General features: G+C 40.6%; 1 protein-coding gene across 1 annotated transcript in view; it reads right to left on the minus strand.

Annotated features, from left to right (window-relative positions):
• Positions 1–25,638, minus strand: part of LOC126248977 (protein-serine O-palmitoleoyltransferase porcupine) — a 131,669-nt gene that overhangs the window by 14,576 nt on the left and 91,455 nt on the right. The window contains exon 6 of the mRNA XM_049950533.1: positions 22,051–22,157. Coding sequence (XP_049806490.1) covers positions 22,051–22,157 — 107 coding nt within the window. The remainder of the gene's footprint in view (positions 1–22,050; positions 22,158–25,638) is intronic.

Consider the following 25,638-nt stretch of genomic DNA (forward strand, 5'->3'; position numbering starts at 1 on the left):
GCAGATGACATAATTGAAAAGCAGGATGTACTGCATGGCCTGACACAGGGCAAAGAGCTCTGCTGTAAATACTGAGCAGTGTTCTGGAAGCTGATACTGACAATCGTTGTTGCCAATTATGAAGGTGCACCCAACACCATGGTCAGTCCGAGAGCCTTCAGTGTGCACGAAGGTTCTATCACCTAGTTCTGTGTGCAGGTTGAGAAACTTAAAGCAATAGATCGAATCTGCAGTAGTTTCCTTAGGAAGCAAATGAAGTCCAAGGTGAACACGGGCTGCCACACAAAGCCAAGGTGGTGAAGGGTTCACACCTATTGGGGAAGTGACAGGTAGTGCGAAGTTAAGCTGCCAGAGTAGAGGGATGCGCCCCATTCTGGCGGTCAAATGAGTCATCGAGGAAGGATGCATACGAGCGGCCAGTTAAGACACATGGGAGGATCAAGAAAGTTTTCTATCATGCATGAGCCCCAGGAATTTCATAGTTTCAGTGAGCGGAAGAGCAACAGGCCCAAGATGTAAAGACGGTGGGAGAAACCAATTGCGCCACCTGAAATTCATACAAACAGTTTTTTCAGGGAAAAGCGAAAACTGTTGTTGATGCTCCACAAGTAGAGATAACAGAGACATCGCTTAAGATGCCGCTCGAGGAAGCAAGTCTGTGGAGAACTGCAATAGATCACACAATCGTCAACAGAAAGGGAGCTAGAGATGCCTGGTGGGAGACAGGCCTCAATAGGGTTAATGGCTATAGCAAAGAGGACAATGCCTAGGAAAGAACCCTGAGGTAAACCGTTTTCCTATATGAAGCTGTCCGACAAGGCAAAACCCACACAGATTTAAAAATTCCTGAAGCAAATGGATCAGGCGACATTGGAAGCCCTACATGTATAAAGTACGGAGGATACCATTCCTCCAGAAGGTGTTGTTGGCTTTCTCCAAGCCAAAAGACAAAGCCACAGTCTGGTCAAAGTGGACTGGAAAGAAATGTGAGAGGTTGAAGCAGTCGCGAAGATGCAATTTGGTTTCCTGGAGGCAGAAAACAAGTGAACGCTGCGATTCCAAGAACAGCCTTAATTCCTCCTTGTTGGATCTAATGCCGTGAATTCCCATTGGAGGAGAGTCATGACAATGAAAGGGGAGGAGGGAAAAAATGAAGGCTTGTCACCTCAGCAGCTGCCGAGTGCTAGCGTTTGAAGACTCACTGCTACGGAGCGCAGGTAAGGGTATTAAGCGGTGGCACCATTGAAGAGGATTGCTGAATTGGCAAAGGAGAAGACTATTTGCCTTTGATTTCTTATAGCGTATCTGGTTGGCACTGGAAGACTCAGATGTTTGTAGGCTGGGGGGATGTAAAAAGTATTTGTGGGATTATTCCTTCTGTCCTTTCCAGCTGGCCGGTTGAGTACCAGGTGATTTCGCCACTGGAAGCGAAGGTGTGGTGGCTTACTGCACAGGTGGATGATGATGATGATGATGATGATGATGATGATGATGATGAGGTGGAGGAGGAGGCGGAAACGGGGATGCTACTGTGACACTGGGTGATTTTACAACTGTGGTGCTGAATTTGAGGTCGCAAGTCTGTGTTGTTGTGTCCTTCATGGAGCAAGGTGAAGTGCCAGATGCTAAAATGGAGGGCTTTAGACTAGCCAATAATTTGTGAGCAACAGGGTAAGGCACTTTTTCCTTCACCTGGAACTCCTGGATGGCCTGCTCATCAAGATACACAGGACAGTCTCGGGATGAGGCTGCATGGTCACCATTGCAATTGTTACAGCAAGGAGGAGGAGGGGACAATAGCCTTCGTGAGCATCCCTACCACAAGTGACACATTTGCTCATGTTTTGACAGAACATTCAAGTAGGGTTGTAACATTGACACAGGTAGCAGTGCATCGGGTTTTGGAATGCATTGTCACATCATAATGACTTCATAGACTGCTTTGATCTTTGATGGAAGCACTATCCTATCAAACGTGAGGAAAAGTGTGTGTATGTAGGCACTAAGGTTACATCAACCTTTTTTATTACCTGATGGACTGCAGTGATGCCTTGATCAGAGAGGTAAATTTGGATTTCTTCCTTGGCCAGACCATCGATCAGCCTAGTGTAAATAACACCACATTAATAATTCAGCATTCAATGTGCCTCAACATGAACAGCAGTGAAGCTGCAAGCAGTTGTTGGGGTTGAGAATCACAATTCACCTCCAAAAGCAAGGTGCCATTACGTAAACGAGATCAGGGTTTCACAAGGCTGGCAACTGCATCAACACTTTTCTGAATTACAAACGGATTAACTGTAGCAAAGGACTGACCTCCCTCAGTACGTGATACCATGAGGAACTGGGGTGCAGCTGGGAGAGTCTTGGAATCTTTAGCCTCATTCCCTTTACGTAGACTGAGATAGTGATTGGCTTAATGCGAGAAAAACTCCCATGATTGCCAGTGTCTCCTTCCAGTTGGGGGCCCCCTCAGGGCAGGGCTCACCCGCCTTAGGTGATTACTCACACCTCAGGTGTAACAGCTCAGGCAATCACCCCTCCCTGGACCAGGGAGTACAGGTGAAACCTACCTGTTGACCCGGGTCTGGGAATTATGTATTACCCAGGGACCTTTTCCATAGCAGACACATGGGCCGGCCTCCATGTGCACACAGGGAGGAAGAAGAAACAAAGAGGAACCTCAAACATCAAAGCAGAGGAAGGATAGGAGATGGAGAATGAAGAAAGAAACAGTGTGGGGTCTGTTCCGATTTCAGGCTACTGAAAATGCAGGACACATTCCCAAAAATATCCATGTTCCACAAGGGAGGGGAAAAAGAATAGCAGAAGGATATACATGTAGCATGGAAGGAGAAAGATAATGCAAAGGCTGGTGTACCATGGTAGTCAAGCATGAATTCACCACAGTGTGTCTAGCCCCTTGGGGGGGGGGGGGTTATTTAAGTGTCTCGTTTCCTAATCTGATTGCCTCAGCATCACCTGATTTGACTACATTCCATTATCCTTGTTTTGCTTTTGTTGATGGATGTTCATCTTATATCCTCTTTCAAAACACTTTCCATTCTGTTCAACTGCTCTTCGAAGTCCTTTGCTGTCTGTGACAGAATTACAATGTCATCAGCAAACTTCAAAGTTTTTATTTCTTCTCCCTGAATTTTATTTCCTACTCCAAATTTTTCTGTGATTTCCGTTACTGCTTGTTTAATGTACAGATTAAATAACATGGGGAAAAGTTACAATCCTTTCTCATACCCTGCTAAGCCACTGCTTCTCTTTCATGCCCCTTGACTCTTAACTGCCATCTGGTTTCTGTATAAGATGTAAATAACCATTTACTAATTTGTATTTTACCTCTGCTACCTTCATAATTTTAAAGAATTTATTCTATTCAACACTGTCAAAGGCTTTCTCAAAGTTTGCCTTTCCTTAACCTATCTTCTGAGATATGTTGTAAGGTCAGTATTGTCTCGCATGTTCCAACATTTCTCCGGAATCCACACTGATCTTCGCTGAGGACTGTTTCCACCAGTTTTCCCATTCTTCTGTAAAGAATTTGTGTTAGTATCTTGCAACCAAGGTTGCAAGGTAAAGCCCTTTACAAATCTGAATTCCCTCCCATCAAGCTAAAGCCCCAATGATGATGACCAAAAAGCCTCAGTTATGTGAAATAACTGATATACATCTATGTAATAGCAATAATGAAAAACTGTTACATTATAATGAGCAATTGGTGTACATACAATGTTTTAAGCAAGAGTTAAAACAAACTTAGTGATATTTACTGTGTGGAGACAGAAACATTCTAGAAAGAAAGCACATCTCCTCCATTTGTTTAGCACACAAGTATCACCTAAGAAACCTGAAGGTTGCTGCCCAAAGCATGTCAAGCCTTTTTTAAGCTGTTTCAAAATACTTAATTGGTGAAACAAACTCCTCTGCAGCATTTTTGTCATTACCAGACTCTTCTTCAACCTGTGCTGTTTTAGCTTTTCTGTAATGTCTTCTTGTTCTTTTGCACAAATTATACAGTTCCTTACTGAATCCAAACATGGGATTCTATCTGAGTAACATCCTCAAGTTGCCCCAATCTCAAAGAGAATTTTCTGCAGCAGTCATGTCCACAGTTCTATCACCACCTTCAGAGTTTAGCAAGTAATTCCATGATAATTTAATTAAAAAAAATATATATGTTAGGGATTGAAAACCCTCAAAGTCAAGATTGCACATGAAATAATCTTTATTTGGTTGGATTACTAATTTCAGCAACCAACATAGCCATCTTCAGATCTCAGATATAGAACAGAATTTTCCTCATGTTAGCAACTCACAACAGCTTGCACAACTGCACATAATATTGTACCAGGATTCAAGAATATATACACAAATTAATTACAGAATATATACCATAAAACATTCTTTATTTGTGTTAGCATCATTATGGCTCCATACATCATTGAAATTTTTCTTAAAATGACAATATCCATACATGAAATAGTTAAAATGACAATATATCCATACATGAAATAGTTAAAAACAGCTTTATATCGTTTGTGACCAGTGTAATTGAATGATGGTCATAAAACTGAAAATATACATTAACATAGAGAAGAGGCAATGAAAATAAAAGAACAATATTTGCATAAGGAACTATTCACTAAAACGACTAAATGTAAAAGGTATCTTCTTACCAAAGATGTTATACTGTTAAAACTTAGTAGCTGACACACTTAGTATTTACTTCATCTCATAACAGAGATCATTATATATAAAGAAAGGCAACCTTCGGCATATACATAGTATACACATGTATGGTCAGTACTGTAGCAAAATGGGACCAATGACCACTAGATTTTGACACAATGCTTTAGGTGAAGACCTCTAGACGACTTTAGCAGCTGGTTATATAACTTACATAAAAATAAATAACAGTTTAAGGAACAAAACAGAAATGTATTTAAAATTGAATAGTTGACATCAATACAGCTTGTCTTATAGTTAAACCAACAGGACTTTCATGATGACAACAACTAGCATAATACGAATCTGCTGATGCTATATAAACCAAGTGATGTAGTTTTATTTAATTCTTTATCATATTGATACTTCACAATGGATTGATTGTGACGGTAACAGGTAATAACAACAGATTATACAATTATTACACTGAAAAGTACGTAAAATGTGTGACAGTGTATGTGATGAAAGAACAGCATTTTTAACACAGTATGCTACATGTTTTCATAATAAACCATGGTTTAAGAAGCCTCACTCACAGACAACATTATGAATTATAATGGACGTTGAAACAATGTCAGGCAATTTTTATGTTTTAGTGATGGTTCTAGGTAATAATAATAAATTATTGGATTTATTAAAATGAAGAAGCACAAAATGTATCACAATATAGATAATATAAAGAGAGATTGTAAAAGAAAAAATAACAAAAACTGCATTTAGCTCTGTGGCTGGATACTTACCAACTTCATACATAAAACTACAACCCTTAGGATCGTGGGATTTAATGTAATCTTACCCATTTTATGTAACATTGCTCAACATCCACTAACAGAAATATATGTATCAGTAACTAAGTTTGTGCCATACGCTATCATATGTTTGGCATCCCCACTCTTGCGAGAAAAACCTTACATAATCACACTTTATACAATTTCCAGCTCACATTTGTGCAATTTTGTCATTTATGTTGGAAACGTTTCTTATAATTTCTTCCATTGAGTACACATGTAATAAAAGTAAAAATATTTTGAGATACTGGCCAAAGCTGACAATCCATTGTAAAATATTAGTATGATAAAGTATTACATACAATTACATAGCCTTGGTTTATATAACATCAGAAGATTCCTGTCATGCTAGTTATTATCATTAAAGTCCTGTTGGTTTCACTGCAGGACGAGGCTGTACTGATGTCAACTGTTTAATTTATATCATTATACAGGGTGGTCCATTGACAGTGACCAGGGCAAATATCTCACGAAATAAGCATCAAACGAAAAAACTACAAAGAACAAAACTCATCTAGCTTGAAGAGGGAAACCAGATGGCACTATGGTTGGCCCGCTAGATGTCGCTGCCATAGGTCAAACGGATAGCATGTGGTTTTTTAAATAGGAACCCCCATTTTTTATTACATATTCGTGTAGTATGTAAAGAAATATGAATGTTTTAGTTGGACCACTTTTTTCGCTTTGTGATAGAAGGCGAGGTAATAGTCACAAACGTACAAATGTGTGGTATCACGTAACACTCCCTTCAGTGCAGACGGTATTTGCTTCGTGATACATTACCCATGTTAAAATGGACCGTTTACCAATAGCGGAAAAGGTCGATATCGTGTTGATGTATGGCTGTTGTGATCAAAATGCCCAACGGGCGTGTGCTATGTATGCTGCTTGGTATCATGGATGACACCATCCAAATGTCCCGACCGTTCGCCAGATAGTTACATTATTTAAGGAAACAGGAAGTGTTCAGCCACATGTGAAATGTCAACCACGACCTGCAACAAATGATGATGCCCAAGTAGTTGTTTTAGCTGCTGTCGCGGCTAATCCGCACATCAGTAGCAGGCAAATTGCATGAGAATCGAGAATCTCAAAAATGTCGGTGTTGACAATGCTACATCAACATCGACTGCACCCATACCATATTTCTATGCATCAGGAATTGCATGGCCACAACTTTGAAGGTCGTCTACAGTTCTGCCACTGGGTACATGGGAAATTACGGGACGACGACAGATTTTCTGCACGCGTTCTATTTAGCAATGAAGCGTCATTCACCAACCGCGGTAACGTAAACCGGCATAATATGCACTACTGGGCAACGGAAAATCCACGATGGCTAGGACAAGTGGAACATCAGCGACCTTGGCGGGTTAATGTATGGTGAGGCATTATGGGAGGAAGGATAATTGGCCTTCATTTTATCGATGGCAATCTAAATGGTGCAATGTATGCTGATTTCCTACGTAATGTTCTACCGATGTTACTACAAGATGTTTCACTGCATGACAGAATGGCGATGTACTTCCAACATGATCGATGTCCGGCACATAGCTCGCATGCGGTTGAAGCGGTACTGAATAGCATATTTCATGACATGTGGATTGGTCGTCGAAGCACCATACCATGGCCTGCACGTTCACTGGATTTCTTTCTGTGGGGAAAGCTGAAGGATATTTGCTATCGTGATCCACCGACATTGCCTGACAACATGTGTCAGCGCATTGTCAATGCATATGCGAACATAACGGAAGGCAAACTACTCGCTGTTGAGAGGAATGTCAATACATGTATTGCCAAATGCACTGAGGTTGATGGACATCATTTTGAGCATTTATGGCATTAATGTGATATTTACAGGTAATCACGCTGTAACAGCATGCGTTATCAGAAATGATAAGTTCACAAAGGTACATGTATCACATTGGAACAAATGAAATAAAATGTTCAAATGTACCTATGTTCTGTATTTTAATTTAAAAAACCTACCTGTTACCAACTGTTCGTCTAAAATTGTGAGCCATATGTTTATGACTATTACAGCGCCATCTATCACAAAGCGAAAAAAGTGGTCCAACTAAAACATTCGTATTTCTTTATGTACTGCACGAATATGCAATAAAAATGGGGGTTCCTGTTTAAAAAAACAAAACGTTTGACCTATGGCAGCGCCATCTTGTGGGCCAACCATAGCGCCATCTGGTTTCCCCCTTCAAGCTAGACAAGTTTCGTTCTTTGTAGTTTTTTCGTTTGATGCTTATTTTGTGAGATATTTGGCCTGGTCACAATCAATGGACCACCCAGTATATAAAGAAAAGTTTTAGTTTAACACTGTTACCAAAAATCTCAAAAATTTCTTCAAATTTTTATAAGACACCCTAATAAACACTCAGAAGGACATATGGTACATATTTAAAAAAAATACACCCCAGTCCATCCCTATGCCACTCGCACTCCCAACCCCTGGCACAGTGATCATGCCCTTGCGGAAGACCCAGATGCCAGACCTGTCCAATCCACCCACTCAGCACCTCCTACTCCAGTTCCGTCACAGGCTTACCCTACCCCATCAGAGGGTGGACCCACAGCATTTTACTTTGGTATGGCAACCAACCAGCTGTCGACCAGAATGATGGCCACAGCCACAAACAAGTTGGACTAACCAATGGCACAACATGCAGTAGAGAACAACATGTGAGATTTCAATGGCTGTTTCACAACCCATGCCATCTGGATCCTCCCCACCACCACCACCACCACCACCACCAGCTTTTCTGAGCTGTGCAGATGGGAAGCTATCATTACAGCACATCCTTCACTCCCATAACCTCCGTGGCCTAAACCTAAGGTAACTCACTGTAACCCTACTCCCCACATAATTTTGCGTGTGTGTGTATACTCTTATTTTAAAAAAAATATAGACAGAATAAAAGAAGAAACATTGTTAGCAAAAATCTCGAAAAGTGCTGGATCAATTAAGTTAAAATTTTTCCATGATACTCTAACATACTTTCCAATGGACATGTGCTACATATTTCATTAATACATGTGGTACACTCTTTATGTGGTGTGTGGGTGTATAGATAACACACAGGGGAGACATTGTTAGCAAAAAGTTCAAAAAGGTCTTGCCCTATTTATTTCAAATTTTTAAATGATGCTCTAATAAACGTTCAGACAGACACTGGGAGAAATTTTGCCAGCAAATATCTCAAAAATGTCTTGACCATTTTATATATATTTTTTTAAACGACATTGTACAGATTTTCTGTTAAATCTGACTGTGAGAAAGAAAATGCTGTGCTGTGAAAATGTGCGCTTTGATTTTATTTCTCGCAGTCAAAGTATTAACTTAAATATCAGGGCCTTCAAACCATTAGACAAATTTCTTCTACCATTTATATTCTTTCTCCTTATGCATAATTTTAAACAAAATTTGTATACACAACAATGTGCTGTTCATCACAGTCAGTTTTATGAGGAAAGAGTAATGTTGTATTTATAGCTTGTTGACTTATGATTGGAATAGTACAATGGAAACCAAATCAACTGAAACTTTGCATTCCTACCCATTCAATGATTAAAACTATGAGAAACACTGTCACTGAAGCTACTACCCACACAGATGCAACAGCTGGACAGGTATCTCCTGTACCACTCTTATTAGCGAGCCAATCAAAATTCCCATTCGGTTTAAGTGATTTCATTTCTCAATTGAGATTTCATTTGCTTTAACAATAAACAAGGCTCAAGGTCAGAGAGAGGGACAAGGAAGTGATTGACAAAGAGAGGGGTTAGGAGGCAGAGGAGATGGAGAGATGGGTGGAGCAAGAGATGGACAGTGAGATGGGTGGACGGGGGGCATGTGGACAGTGAGAGGGGTGGACGGGGGGCACGTGGACAGTGAGAGGGGTGGACGGGGGGCACGTGGACAGTGAGAGGGGTGGACGGGAGGCATGTGGACAGTGAGAGGGGTGGACGGGGGGCATGTGGACAGTGAGAGGGGTGGACGGGGGGCATGTGGACAGTGAGAGGGGTGGACGGGGGGCATGTGGACAGTGAGAGGGGTGGACGGGGGGCATGTGGACAGTGAGAGGGGTGGACGGGGGGCATGTGGACAGTGAGAGGGGTGGACGGGGGGCATGTGGACAGTGAGAGGGGTGGACGGGGGGCATGTGGACAGTGAGAGGGGTGGACGGGGGGGTGGGAGATGAACAGGGAGAAGAAGGGGGGGAGATGAACAGGGAGAAGAAGGGGGGGAGGTGAACAGGGAGACGATGGGGGGTAGATGAACAGGGAGAACAGGGGAGATGAACAGGGAGGAGGAGAGTAGGATGTGTATACAATTCCCAAACATATTCAACAATTGTGAAGCATTGCAGGGTTCGTTAATTTTAAATACATTTACATCTTGTTCCTTACACTGCTATTAGATCATGTAGATTTTAATTAAGTCATGCAGCCAGCTGCTAACACAATCTAGTGTGTCTTCGCCTCAAGCAACGTGCCAAAATCTAGTGGCTGTTGGTCCCATTTCGCTACAGTACCAGTATCCTGTGTATAAGCTGAATGTGGCATTTGTTGAATGCTGTAACGACATCAGCTGCTATACTATTCACATGCACCATGTTGCACACACACACACACACACACACACACACACACACACACACACACACACACACAGGGTGTCCCATTTATCTTGACCCACCACCCTATATAACTGTTGTCCAGATGCAAATTACAAAATGTTTCAAGCAAATGTTGTTTAGGCATCAGGGGCATCAATCAGCATGATTGCCTTCGCCATAGCTTTTTTTTATTTTTTATTTTTATTTTTTTTTTTTTACAAAGATATGAACAGTGGTATGACTTTTTTGAGCGGCACCTTGAATTTTTATTTGGTAATTCATTTCCTCTCCTAAATAACCATTCAAAAATGTATCACAGTGTACCATTCACTGAAATACAACTTCCTTAATTACATAACACAACATTGATGTCACTCCCAGCACTTAGTACAGGTACTGGAGATAATGGAACACATCCATGTGCTGACATTGACAGAGGACAAATGTAAACATCAGTAGAATGCACACTCGTCAATCTGTCAACCATTGTCAGTTGATGAGTTGTGTGAGTAGAATGTACACCAACGTAAAGAAGGTAGAAATGCTATTCATCTATGGGGAATGTAAGTTAGCAGAACAGTAATTGCAAAACTGTTTTATTATGTACGGGTACATTAGTACAACAGTTCAGCCCTTTTAAATACTGTTGTGTAGAGTAGGCATACAGTAAAGGCTATCCTTCCTACTAACAGCATTGACATAACATTTCTTTTATTGTTGTTGTTGAAGGTAGGTGAAATGCTACACAGGCAGTGGAACTCTAGAGAGAGCGATTCCTGACAAGAACCCACCTTCCTGACAGATGTTTTCTCATCTTGTTGTGACACTTCAGGAAAGGGAAAGTTTCAACCCACGACAACGCAATCGTCTTAGTACTCACACAGATGAAGCTCCCGAAGTTACTGTTCTCGCTTCTGTTGCTATGAATCCACATGTGAGCACATCACAGCTTGAAGACGAGATTGGCATTCCTAAAACCAGTGTACATCTTTTTTTCTTCACGTCACCGGTTCCATCCTTACCATGTACATCTACATCAAGAATTGCATGGGAATGATTTCCAGAATTGAGTACAGTTGTGTCAGTGGGCACAGCAGCAAATCCTTACCAACCCGAACTTCTCCAATGTTCTATTTACCGATGATTATTCTTTCTCAAACAAGGGGCAGGTAAATACAAGGAACACGCATTATTGATCCAGCGACAACCCACAATGGCTTAGACAAGTGGAACATCAGTGTCAATGGAGAGTTAACATTTGGTGTGGGATGCTTGGTACTAGAATTATTGGCCCTTATTTCATCAATGGTAGTCAAAATGGCACGGCGTAGGCCAACTTCCTCAGACACATTCTTCCTCCTCTTCTGGATGAAGTGCTACTAAGAAGTAGAATGCTTATGTGGTATCAACACGATGGATGTCCAGCACATAACGCCTTGCGTGCACGTCGTGTTCTGAACAGAAGGTATCCTGCCAGATAGATTGGTCGAGGAGGAACAGTTACTTGGCCTGCTAGGTCTCCTGATTTAAATCCTCTTAGACTTTTTGCTTTGGGGATGAATTAAAGACGTTGTCTATCACGATATTCCAACAACACCAGAGGGCGTGCAGGAACGTATCGTGCTTGCTTGTAATTCTCTTCAGCAGTTGACGCTGGAAGCAGTAAATAATTCTTTCATTCCACGAGTGCACCAGTGTATCTGTGTCCACAGTCACCACTTTGAGCACCTTTGAATCTTCTACTCCTGGGGAATGGTAGAGGAGAGTCAAAGGCAATTTTGTGTTATGTTTTTACTTGGTTTTCATTTGTTTTCTGACAACTCCACCAAGTCAACAAGTTTGTGATCCCGGGCTCAAATTAAGTGTTGTGTTACGTAATTAATAACAATGTGTTTCAGTGAATGGTATACTGTGAAACATTTTTGAATAGGTCTTTAGGAGAGGAAATGAATTACCAAATAAAAATGCAGGGTGCCATTTAAAAAGAGTCATACCGCTCTTCACATCTTTGTAAAAAACAAAGCTACAATGAAGGCAATCATGCTGATTGATGTCCCCCTCATGGCTAAAGAACATTTGCTTGAAACATTTTGTAATTTTCATCTGGACAACAGTTATTTAGGGTGGTGGGTCAAGATAAATGGGACAATAGGATAACAGTTGATGTCGCTACAGCATTCAAGAAAAGCCACATTCAGCTTTTATATAAAGACAAACTTGATAATTTACTGTATTTTGTTGAAGTACAATCCAAGCTTAAGCTGTCTAGTATATAGTGTGCTCGATGGTTTTGTCACATCTATTTCCTTGCAAAGATGTCTCATCACTGTAAAGCAGTGTAACACCTAGTGTATTGATTTCTTGGCTGTTATGGTTGCCAAAGCTGGCATCCAGTGAAACATGGCTTTATCCAGATTGGAGCTGATGGAGTGGTCTTTGCCTCATCTGTCTAAGGAGGCATGTATATGGGGCTTATTAGGCTGGCTTAAGGCCTCGACATTTCAATTATGGCAGATGTTTTTGCAGCACTTATTAGGAACAAACTGGTGGAAGGATGTAACACTTTCCAGTGGAGTGCCATCAGTGGGAGCAGCAAATTACCAATGATAGTTCCTCCATTCTATTCCTGAAGTTTACTGGCTGAAATTCTGGAGCGTTTAAAGATTTTTTTTTTTAGTTGCTGGCAGCTAATGCAATAGATGAGGCAGCTAACAGTCCTTGTTGGTGTAGGTGGCAATTTGTGGGTCCTTTGTTTCAGTGTTGTTGCTTAAAAGTGTTTAAACATATTTGAAGTCAGGACTCAGTGATCTTTTATGATACAAAATGTTATTTTTTTTAATGTGGAAAGGTTACAAGGACTCTAAAGTACATGCTTGTGTGAAGGCATGGGATTTTGATTAATTATCTTCCAGGTTTCTAGATGAGTGTTTTAGTTTAGTGAGCGTCCTCATTCCCTGAGGGGCAGCAAGAGCAGTGCTTAACAAAAGACACTGATTTTCTAAAGTCTACCTGAAACCAATTAATTGGAATTGTTTCCATGGAAACTTTAAGCATGGCATTCAGGTGTGATCTTTGGCCTGTTGACTGTTATTTTATCTTGGTGTAGATTAGGGACCACTGGTGGCTGTACATTGACCACTATTGACATAAAATTTCCAAATCAGTGGTTGAATCTTTTTAAATGCAGATAGATATCTACAGTGAATTAATCACTGGGCCTGTAACATGACAAGCTTAATCCTTCTTGTAGTGTCACAGCAAGGCTGGTCATCTTTACTGAGACTATTTTGTAAGTGTAGCAGTGCAGCAAGTTGGTCCTGGTCCACTAATAAACATGTCCTAATTAATCTTTGGAGCAATTTACATAACGTAACGTGTCTTGCACAAATAGAGCACATGACATCCAGCGCAGATGCAACTGAGACTTGCAGCAGTGGCAGGATGTGTCTGGAGATGAGCAGAAGGTACATTTTAACATAAGCAGTTATTAAAAGGCCTGTTTCTCATTATTTTGTTTAGAGGTTTCAGTAACTATTTCGTCTGTGGGCTGTGTTAAGTTTGTGAGTTGGGTGGGAGAAATGTCACAATCATTTCCCCACTTTACAACCATGTTTCTGCTGGATGAGATGGAGCCTTGCTGGACAAGATGAGATTTTTTTTTTGACAACTACTTAGAGGTGAGATTTTTTCAATTTGTAAGCCAAGCTAATTGTAAAGGCAACTGCAAAAGAGATCCGCACACATCTAAATGCTTCAACATTTTCGTAATATGACAGGGAGACATCCAGGAGAAATTTGCTTCCGAATGACAATGCGCGGTAAGCAGGGAGTGACTGAAGCAGCAGCTCATTCCACTGCAGTCTGTCACTTTTTATTTCTTTTATCTTGCCTTTTGCAACACCAATATTTTGGTTGGTAGCAACTGATATGAAGTTTCCATTATCCAATTTTCTAAGCTGAAAGACAAGTACTCATTCTCTTTGGCACTGGGCCTGCCTGCAGATAATGGTTATCTTGGTTAGCTTGGGTAGGTTAGTGGTGGGGACACGGGCAAGGTGTGATGCAGGGAGATGGTAGAACAACTAGACAACAGTTGAAATCTGGAGCATATAGGTACAAGCAAAGGGAGCAGTTCGTCAGAACAAAGAAAGGCATGTAGCAAGACTGGGTATCAGAAAGAGGTATACTGAGAAAATAATACATCTGGATTGTGGTGGATGTGAAGTCAGACAAAGAGGCAGACAAGATATAGATGAGGTAAAGTGGAGTACAAAAATATCAGGGTAAGCAGGTGGTTTCATACAGATGAGACGGTGCCTGTGGGTGTGGATAGTTGTGATTGTGGCAGTTAAAAAATTTAGAAAAATTAGTGTTCAGTAACACAAGCCAGATGGTACAAGTTTTGAAGTAGCCACTGAAGCCAACCACATTGTATCTAGCAGAATGTTCCACAACTAGGGAATCCAGTCAGCCCTCAACCACATTTAGGATGCGACCATGACTGAGCTGATAGTTAATCTACAGCTATACTCACATACAAGGTAGTGGGATGGTTGTGGCAAAGTTGGTATATAGTGTGGCTACTTTCACAAGTAGCCCTGCCTCTGATGGGATAGGAAATGCCAGTAACATGACTAGAATAGATTGTGTCAATGGGTGGATTTATTGGGCAAGGCTCACACGTGAGTTTGTGTGTGGATACAATCAGTGGGGCGAGTGGATGGAAGTGGGAGACAAAAACGCATTCAACACAAGCTTGTCGAGTAGCCAGACATCACTTTGTAAGGAAAGGGACTGCTTGTGGTGATACTACCCTCATTATTTCACAATATGAGAAGAAGTCGTAAAGAAGACAGTTCCTCCACTGTTCCAATTATAAGTCATGTTTATGTCCAAGGTGTACAACTTTGCTTCCGCCCTTTTTTCCCCAACATTTGAGGCTTTAGTGAAACAAATTGGTTAATAATAATAATGGCATGTGATGAGGGCCCCCCGTCAGGTAGACCGCTCGCCTGGTGCAAGTCTTTCGATTTGACGCCACTTCGGCGACTTGTGCGTCGATGGGGATGAAATGATGATGATTAGGACGACACAACACCCAGTCCCTGAGTGGGGAAAATCTCCGACCCAGCCGGGAATTGAACCCAGGCCCTTAGGATTGACAGTCTGTCGTGCTGACCACTCAGCTACCAGGGGCGGACAACAAATTGGTTACACATGTATCATTCATAGTATTTTCCATTGCTGGCCACTACCTTTTCCCATCTTTCAGGCAGTGTACGAATCCCACGTTGAAAAAATTGTTCATCTTTTAAAGCGATCCATGAATCGATCCAATTTGTGACTTCTTCATGAGATCGGAAGTGTTGGCCAGCCAGGCCATGAGCCATTGATCTAAACAGGTGATAGTCAGAGGGAGCAATGTCTGGAGAACATGGTGGGTAGGTAGGACTTGCCATTTTAATGTTTCCAAGTACGTTTTGACCTCTTTTGCAACGCCGAGTGTTTTCGTGCTGCAAAATCACTTTATCGTGCCTCTCACTGTATTGTGGCCATTTGTCTTTTAATGCTCTGCTCAAACGCATTAATTGCGTTCAATAATGAGCACCTGTGATTGTTTCACTTGGTTTTAACACCTCATAGTACATAACACTATGCCGTGGCTATACGGTTTGGCCATCGACGTGGAAGCATTGCTGGGATATCCCCACGATTTTTTGCATTTAGGGTTATCGTAATGAGCCCATCTTTCGTTCCTGGTCACAAAGCGATGCAGAAATCCCTTTCGTTTTTGCCTCTGAAGCAACTTTTCACAAACACAAAAACACAGTTCAATGTCTCTTGGTTTCAGCTCACACGGGACCCAAGTTCCTTCTTTCTGAATCATGCTCACAGCATGCTCATGTTTTGAAATGGCTTGCTGTGTCACTCCCACTGATCATGCCAATTCTGCTCGAGCTTGACGCGAGTCTTCACTCAGCAATGTCTCCAATTCTGCATCTTCGAAAACACTCTCTTTTCCACCACTATGCTGGTCTATGACGTTAAAATCACCGTTCTTGAAGCATTGAAACCACTCACGACACGTTCTATCACTAATAGCATCCTTACCATACGTACTTGAGAGCATTCGGTGACACTCAGCCGCTGTTTTCTTCATATTGAAACAAAACAGTAACACCTCCCGCAAATGATGAGAATTAGGTTCGTAAACTGACATTTTCAATCAACAACTACTTTATGATGCAGAAATAAATCGACTAATGTTTGAACGAGGTTATGTTGACCGAGGTCCAAGCTAACTGCCTGACATCTGCAATCTGTTTCTTTCGACCGCTACTTACCGTTTTCACCACCTATCGGCAAACGGCGGAAGCAAAGTTGTACACCTTGTATTTTGTGATCCTTAGTGTAGGGTGAGTTAACTTTGTAGTGTAGCTTCATACCACCATAAGCATTAGAGCTGCTTTATTTACTTACATGATGTAACCACTGCAAAAAAGTAAACAGCCTGTAGAGCTCCTGTTGAAGAGCAGGGAGGAGCTCAGCAACAGCGTTAGTTTACAGCCTGTATACATGATTTGATTAGTAGTTTCCTTACATGGTTCATGTAGAATTGAACAGTATCTGTTTATGTATTTGCTATTTATGTTGATTTAAAAGTCTGCATATTTTGCAGTCATTAGTCTACAGCGTACTAACTTTTCAGTACAGATTTTACTGCTAGTTTTTATTAATTTTGTGTGCATCACGATTTTAGTGGTGTCAATTTATTTCACCTGCAGCACCACAATCAGGTACTTTTATCTCTTGTTGCAGTATTCTTATTCTTTCTTAATTGCCGCTGCCTGATATGGTAAGTAAATATTTCATGATTTTCACATTGTAGGAACTGTGTGTCATTTGCTGAGACAAGGTTAATTAGAAGCTGCACTGGCCATGGCTGACACACTTCAGGCTGCTGCCCTAATCTTCAACAATGCTGAGGCAGCAGTGACAAAAGCTGTAACACCTCTAATGTCACTGTAATCCCCTGGAAACACAAATGCCACTTTATCTTACAATATGCATAATTTGAAAAATTTATCCTCATTTGAGGTTGAGTGGTGACACGTATCTGGGCAGAAGGCGACTGTGGGTCCTATCCACTTGGCTGTCCACTTCTGCCTTAGCAATACGTATGAAGTGTTGGCTTGCGTTAAAACGCAAAATGTGAGTTGACACAGCATGCATTGTCTCTTGAGCTAGTGACCAATTTTTTTGCAGAGAAGTCCGAGCAAGCACAGAAGGTGGGTATGTTGGTTATTGGGCCCCCAAAATTAGGCAAATAAGGAGCGTCTCAGGGAAACAGCATGCATGTCAGGATAGGATAATGTGTAGTTGGGACATTTATTGGGAGGTCTTGTCCAAGATATTGAGAAGGCTCTACAAACAACTACTGAATGAGCACCCGCAGGCAAGAGTGGCCAGAAAGTTCTAACATGCACAGAACATGTCCAATAGGCCTGCCTGTGACCCATGGGGCAGCATTGGAATAGACTGCTTTAGGCGGCTGGTGGGATTGGTGAACATATCTAGCACTATATACACAGTACAAATGCAGTTCACTATTTGCAGCACTGTATCCAGAATTGATGGAGTTCCTCTGGGTTGCCAGCAGCTGTGGCCGAGCGGTTCTGGACGTTTCAGTCTGGAACTGCATGACCAGCTACGGTCGCAGGTTCGAATCCTGCCTCGGGCATGGATGTGTGTGGTGTCCTTAGGTTAGTTAGGTTTAAGTAGTTCGAAGTTCTAGGAGACTGATGACCTCAGATGTTAAGTCCCATAGTGCTCAGAGCCATTTGAACCATTTTTTCCCCTGGGTTGGAGCTGAGTGGAAAGTATAAACCACAGGCTCAGACAGTTCTGTGACAATCTCTGAAGCAATTTCCTGGTCTCCGCTAATGGGTGCAGAACTGTAGACACATCATGCTCAGAGGAGGACTTTCATCCTTGCAGAACAGAAGGAAAAAATGTTAACGTGTTTTTAATAAACTGCTGGAGCATTCTTGGTAAAGGCGAAAAATTAGTATCACTTATGAAAGATAATAATGCCCATGCAGTATTAGAACCAGAAAGTTGGCTGAAACTGAAAGGGAACAGCACTGAAATCCTGAATTCAGATTGGAAAATATGCTGCAAGGCTAGGCTAGATGCCAGTACAGAACTCGATAACAATTAGTCAAGTTATTACAAAATCCAAATGTGAAATAAACTGGTTGAAGGTGATCACTGAAGATCAGTGAAACATAGTAATCAGATGCTTTTATAGACCCTGTGCCTCAGGATCTGTAGTGGCACAGCAGTTCACAGAACAATATCTCGAGTAAATTTCCCGATCCTGGTACTGTAATAGAAGGAGACTTCAATCTGCCAGTTATAGAATTGGAGAGTCAGTCTATTAAAATGGGTGCCAAAGAAAGGGAATTGTGAGAGGCTGTTCTGAATGCATTGTCCAAATATTACTTTGAGCACGCACACAGTTGCTATGAAAGCACAGCGGGCTGACTCTTGAGTGCAACATCCTAGCCCTCTTAGTAACTAACAGACCCAAATTTTCCAAAACAGTTTAATATAGAGAAAGGCATCGGTGTCATAAGGCTGTGATAGCATCAGTGACTACAGATGTTACAAGGAATCTAAGACAGGCACAAATAATATCCTTTTTTTTTTGCAAAAGTGACTTGATAGAAACAACAGAGTATATGAGTAATCAACTTCAAATATGCAGCTCTGAGGATGATGATGTGGAGCTCAAATGGATTAAACTGAAAAGCACTGCACAATATGTTTTAGACATGTACATGCTGAGCAGGGTTGTGAGGTATGGGAAAGATGCTCTGTAGTTCAACTGATGTGTTAGGAACCTGCTGCAAATGCAAAGAGAGTTTCATCTTTGATTTAGGTGAAGTCAAAGCCTGGCAGACAGACAAAACTAATATGATGCCATAATGAGTGCAAGAGAGAAATGTGAGAATCATTCAAAGATATTTAATGTTAAATTTTGACAATCAAACTAAAATCCCTGGGACATTTTTGTACTGTGTGAAGATACTAAGGAGATTGAAATCATTTATTCAGTGATTCAGTTACATCAGCATCAACATAACTTGATATTAAAGCCATTTTATGAAAATATGGTCAACATTTATACATATCTGGCCAAAGATTTATTTAGTTAACGTGTGATTACCGTAAATGTAACAGTTCTGCATTTTAAACTTCCTACACAAGGTTTGAAATAGATGCTGTGAGAGTCAACATCAAACACTTTTAAAAACAGCAAGTCAGTCACTGCCAAGCTATAGCAAGCTACAGTCAAAGTTCTGGTTAAGCAATTTATGAGAAAAGTCGGCACTAAACCAGTCGTATACTGTCACTTCTATAAAGTTCAGGTTGAGAATGCATCGATTAAGGTCCCTACAACTGGACACCATTTGTACATTTAAGTTGTTATTCTTTAAGCTTTTGAACATTACAGACTTGTTTTGACATAATAATGTAACTTTTTATTTGCAAGATGATCAAGAACTACTACTGTGACAATATATGTGCTTCAATGGAAAATTTATTTTAATGGTGTCAACTTGATTATTTAAAATTGTTTAAGCACTGAGCAGTCCATAGACTAGACATGACAACTGAGACAAGTAAGGTCATTAATTTTTCAATTGGGAGGGCAGGGGGTGGGGTGGAGGGAGGGAACCACTTGGCTCCATGTAAATGCTTCATCTGCAGTGACACGTTATATGGCAGGGTAGGATGGGTACTACCTGTCAAAGTGCAATTAGTGGGTTTAAAGACAAAGAGTATCTTATGGATTCAACAGCAAGACAGAGGTCAATATCGAGGAAGGTAGTTCATGGAGCTGTGTAGGAGCTATGATCGACTACTGTAGTACACAGCCCCAGAAGAAGTTGAAACAACACAGCTCTAGTGTGTGCCTGTAGCAGTGTTGTGTATTATGTTGTAGGTTCTACGTCCAAAGGGAGCCCAAGTGTGGTTGGAATAAGGTGAGAGACTAAGCAGTGAGGTTTAGCTGCTGGCTCGGGTACCTGGGACAAGTTCACTGCAGTGAAGCCCATAAGTAGGTGTGCCTGGCAGCTCCTGAAGGACTTTCATTGAGTAATGAGTGTGATGAAACTTGTTCCTTCAGAGACAGTGATTATGTCACATGTTTAGAGGTAGTGGACGATTTCTCTTTTCGTGGTTGTGAAGTCGGCCCTACTTGTGAGCGTTCTACAGATGGAATGTGGGTAAGCTGAGGCTACGATTCCATTATCTTCATCCTCAATAATGAACTGTGAGATGCTGGCAATGAAGGAAATTCATCATACTCCTCACACACAACTTACAGCACTTAATGCCTCTTCAATGACGACACAAGCCAGTACTCACTAGTTCAAATGGCTCTGAGCACTATGGTACTTAACATTTGAGGTCATCAGTCCCCTAGAACTTCAAACTACTTAAACCTAACTAACCTAAGGACATCACACATCCATGCCCGAGGCACGATTCGAACCTGCGACCGTAGCAGTCGCGCAGTTCCAGACTGAAGCGCCTAGAGCCGCTCGACCACGGCGGCCGGCTACTCACTAGTCAAGAGCACCTAAATCACTGCCCATTCTAAAAATTGTCAATTTTTGGGAAGATAATAACATAACTTGAAAATAAATCTTTCATTCTGCAGAATAGTCTGCAGAATTATGAAACTTCCCTTTACTCATTCCATTATTTACAATTTACAGATACACAGTTCTTGGGAATGAATTTATTTTTTTATTTTATTTATTTTTTGTCAAAGGAGAGTGTGCCGATTTGAAACTTCCTATCAGATTAAAACTCTGGGTCAGATCAAGACTCGAACCTGGGAACTTTGCCTTTTGCAGGAAAGTGCTCTACTGCTTAGATAGCTCAGTCATTAGAGCACTTACCAGTGAAAGGTATAGGTCCCAGGTTCAAGCCCTGGTCTGGCACACAGTTTTAATCTATCAATTTTCACATAGTTTGACATGAATTTCCATCTAAATCAACAGTCCAATAAGGTACTACCTAAAAGCAATTCCCACAGTCACTTTTGTAAACACATATATTCAGTTGGACAAGGTGCCTCAAAGTCCCAAACTTGAGAAAATTTTTTTATTTAAATTTTACAAAGGACCACCTTTATCGGCCAATGCCTTTCCACTGTGTGAACTACTATCCAGTTCACACTGGCAAAGCCCGAATCGTCACCTGCAACACACCCTGCCAACTGAATCACTACACAGGATCACCTGACTTGTGAGACGGATGGCTCTCTACGACACGGACACAAAAACAGAGCTCTCTTCTGTTCCGAGATGCAGCCAGAGCAGACACTGAAACAGCTTAGTCTTCTTTACCTTTTCACTTACGTTCTCCTCCGAGATAGGTCTGGGGTACTGGGGTTCCCTTCTCTCACCCCCACCCTGGCAATGCTCACCATGTAATGCCCATAAGAAAATAAACTGACATTTTCTTTTTTCTGAATAAAGAGTATATTATTTATGAGCCCACACCACTTTTAAATCCTAAGTACACTGCTGCACATCAAGTGGGTGTATACAGTTTAATTAGTCTTTCTGACATATCAGTTACTTCATCCACCTGTACAATAAACCAAGTCTGGTTCTTTTTATAGTGGTCACAAATGTTGTGCACATATCTATAATTACTATTTAACTACAGGGCTACAAAAAATATCTTTACAGTATGAAATAACACTTTCAGGTACTTTCTTTCTTTCAGGTGCAAAATTACTAAAGCACATAATACACAATGAGGAGTTTACATATATCATTATTTAAAAAACAGACTATTTGCAATACCTCCAGGCATCATCTGGAATGAACCAATGTGTCCAACACGTGGAAACAGTAAGAAAGAACAATGCCATGAGGACACTCACAGCAATTTTCCACAACCACTTAGCATTCTGCAAAGAAAAATGAAATACACATTGCAAATAATCTTTAAGACATTTAATACACAAATTATTAGGTGTGGGAAGATAAAGACCTCTGTAGTGAAACTAAAATCTAGCATGGACTGGAAAAAAATATCTTGTACCTACCAGGAAGAGGCAGACAAACACAAGAAGAAACAGTCTTATGGAAACGATTTTACACAGAATTTTCTTTATCTGTCATACTGTGTGTGTGACACACACACACACACACACACACACACACACACACACACACACAGAGAGAGAGAGAGAGAGAGAGAGAGAGAGAGAGAGAGAGAGAGAGGTGAGGGTCAGTTGGAGGGAATGGAACTATTAAGAGAATAAACGGGATACAATAAAAATAAATAATATGTTAAAATTTTATTTTCTTCTTGAGTGATTTTTATCTTCTTTTGTCCCCAGAGGTAACTTTTTATTCCTTGAATAGTCACTTTACTTGCAAAGCTTTTGCTTTTATGTCAGATGAGGAAGGTGTGGTTGTAAAAGGTAATACATGCCTCACCTTTTATTAATGTCTACGACTGCCCTCACCTGGTACATAGCGAGTCTTTGTATTGATTTTTATTTCAATTATTATATTGCACCCCCCTCTCTGATCCCCCATGAACCATGGACCTTGCTGAGATGGGATGGGGTAGCTTGCATGGCTCAATAATACAGACAGCCATACTGTAGATGCAGCCACAACAGAGAGGTATAAGACGTTAGACACACATGTGGTCCCCAAAGAGGGGCAGTAGCCTTGTCAGTACTTGCAGGAGCAACAGTCAGAATGAGGGTCTGATTTGGTCTTGTAACATCAACCATCATGGCCCTGCTATGCTGGTTCTGCAAATGGGTGAAAGCAAGGCGAAACTAAAGCTGTTACTTTTCCCAAGGGTAAGCAGCTTGACTGTATGTTTATATGATGATGGCATCATCCTGGATAAAATCTTTCAGAGATGAAATAGTCTTCCATTTTCGTCTCCACCAGGTGACTACAACCACCACAGTAAGTTATATGTCAACTAGGTCTGCAGCGGAAGTGATTGATGAAATGTATGATGAGGAAAAAGAAATTATTCATATAGTTAAGAGAGGAAAATATTTAATTGTGATGGGAGGTGCGAATTCCATAGTAGGAAAAGAAAGAGAAGAAAAAATAGTATAGAATATAGACTGAGGGAAAGGAATGGAAGAGGAAGCTGCTTGGGAGTATTTTGCACACAGCATAATTTAATCATTGCAAACATTTATTGGTTTAAGAATCAAGAAAGTATGTTGTATGCGTGGAAGAGGCCTGGAGACAGTGGAAGGTTTCAGACTGATAATATAATAGTAAGACAGAGATTTTGGGAGCAGATTTTACACTGTAAGACATTGCCAGGGGCAGATGTGGCCTCTGACCACAATTTGTTGGTTATGAACTATAGATTGAAACCAAACAATTTGCAAAAAGGTACAGAGTTAAAGGAATGGGACTTGGGTAAGTTAATACAACCAGAGGTTCCTGGGAGTTTCAATGCGAGCATTAGGTAACATCTGATTGAAATAAGGGAAAAGAATATAGTAGAAGATAAATGTATATCTTTCACACATGGACTAGTGAACACAGCAGATACTCAAATAGGTAAAAAGACAAGGCAAAGAAGAAATCGTTTGATATCACAAGAGATACTGAAGTAAATTGACAAAAGAAGAAAATATAAAAATGTGGCAAATGAAACAGACACAAGGAAACACAAATTTCTAAAAACTGAGACTTTTGATAAATATACATATCACTCTAATTTGTTGCAGGACAAGTAAATTCTGAAAACACCACGGAAAAGAACTCAAAATAACACTCAATTTAATTAGGATATATTTATTTATATGTAAAGATTTAAAGATGTTTTACAGGTTGAATTGCTGAGCATGTGAATGCAACATATGTATTTATTAATGAACCATCAGCAACAGGACTAGTGTGAGATGGAAAAATGACCAGTGATGAGAGCTGCTGCCTGCTCACTACATGTTAGTTGTAAACTAATTTTACTGTAAATATAAATGGTGTGACATTTTATAAATACCCAGAGTGATCTTTTGCACATGAACTGCTGTGCCCATATATACGCGTAAGAGTGAGCATTATGTATCTCATGATATTTCACAGTATATCACTCAGTGAAAGCAGGTGTGTGTCGTCGGTATCTGCAGTGCTTATCCAAAGACACCCATGCCTGTTTAAGACCAAATTTTGGTACTGAGTATTAGTCTCTGAACATCAGCCAGCCAGGGATTTGAAACATCATCCTCCTCAGTATGAATTTGAGTCGTGTCTCTTACCACTGCGCCACCTTGCAAAGATGTGATTTACACATTGTGGCCCACATCTTGACTATAAATGGACATGGAAACAGGGAAATTGGCTCGATTGATAGCAGAATCTCAAACAGACGGACGGACGGACGGACGGACGGGGAGGGGGGGGGTCTCATGGGAGGGAGAGGGAGGGGGAGGGGGAGGGAGAGAAGGTGGAAGAAATGGACAAAGAGAGAGGGAGGAGGAGATAGATAGAGGTGGGAGGACGAGGTGATGGACAGAGGGTGGAAGAGGTGGATAGAAAGAGGGGGAGGAAGAAATGTGTTCACTATATGTGTCGAATGCATAATCAGGCAAGGCCACAGGGAAGAGGCAAGTTAGCAGTAATAGAAGAAATTTTGAGACTAACTTGTGAAGATAGAAGTGGAGGTTAATATTGCACCAAAACATTAGAGATTTAAAAAATGTAGGCTGGTATGTTTAGATGAAATGCAACTTACAAATCATATAAAACATAGTTCTGATAATTTTGCCACTCAAATTACTGTGATAGTCATAATATATCGACCTCTTGATGGTAATTTTCAACTATTCATCAAACAAATTGATTTGTTATTAAGTTTTTTTTAGCTTTTAAACAAACAAGGTACTACAAGTGGATAATCAAATTTTATATCTCTTCTAGCACCATATTAGTGCCCTCTGACACTACATACAGGAATAATCTAACACCAGTAATGGCTTTGGCAAGCAGGATTATGGCAATAACACTATTTGTTAAATGTTTGAAGAATAGTCCACATTACTAAGTAATCTTGTAAATCCTATGGTCAATTCTTTTACAAATCATTGTGCTTAGCTGCTGATGTTCATCATAATTATACTTGATATGAAAACTAAAAAATGGAAAATGATTACAGTAACAAAACAAAAAGAAACTGAGGAAATGAAGAAGTATTTCTGATTTACAGACTGGAAAAACACATATGTTGTATGTATATGGTATAAAAGAAAAATATACTGTCTGTAACATAGTAACGAATTTACTTTGAAAACTTTTGCCTTAAACAAAATAACTTGTGTTGGTAGATCAAATTCTCCTAAACTCTGGGTTACAAATGACATGAGAAAATTGTTCAAAATTCAGAAGAAGACTATTTAA

This window comes from Schistocerca nitens, chromosome 3 (genome assembly GCF_023898315.1).
Source record: "Schistocerca nitens isolate TAMUIC-IGC-003100 chromosome 3, iqSchNite1.1, whole genome shotgun sequence".
In the NCBI taxonomy this organism is placed as follows: Eukaryota; Metazoa; Arthropoda; class Insecta; order Orthoptera; family Acrididae; genus Schistocerca; species Schistocerca nitens.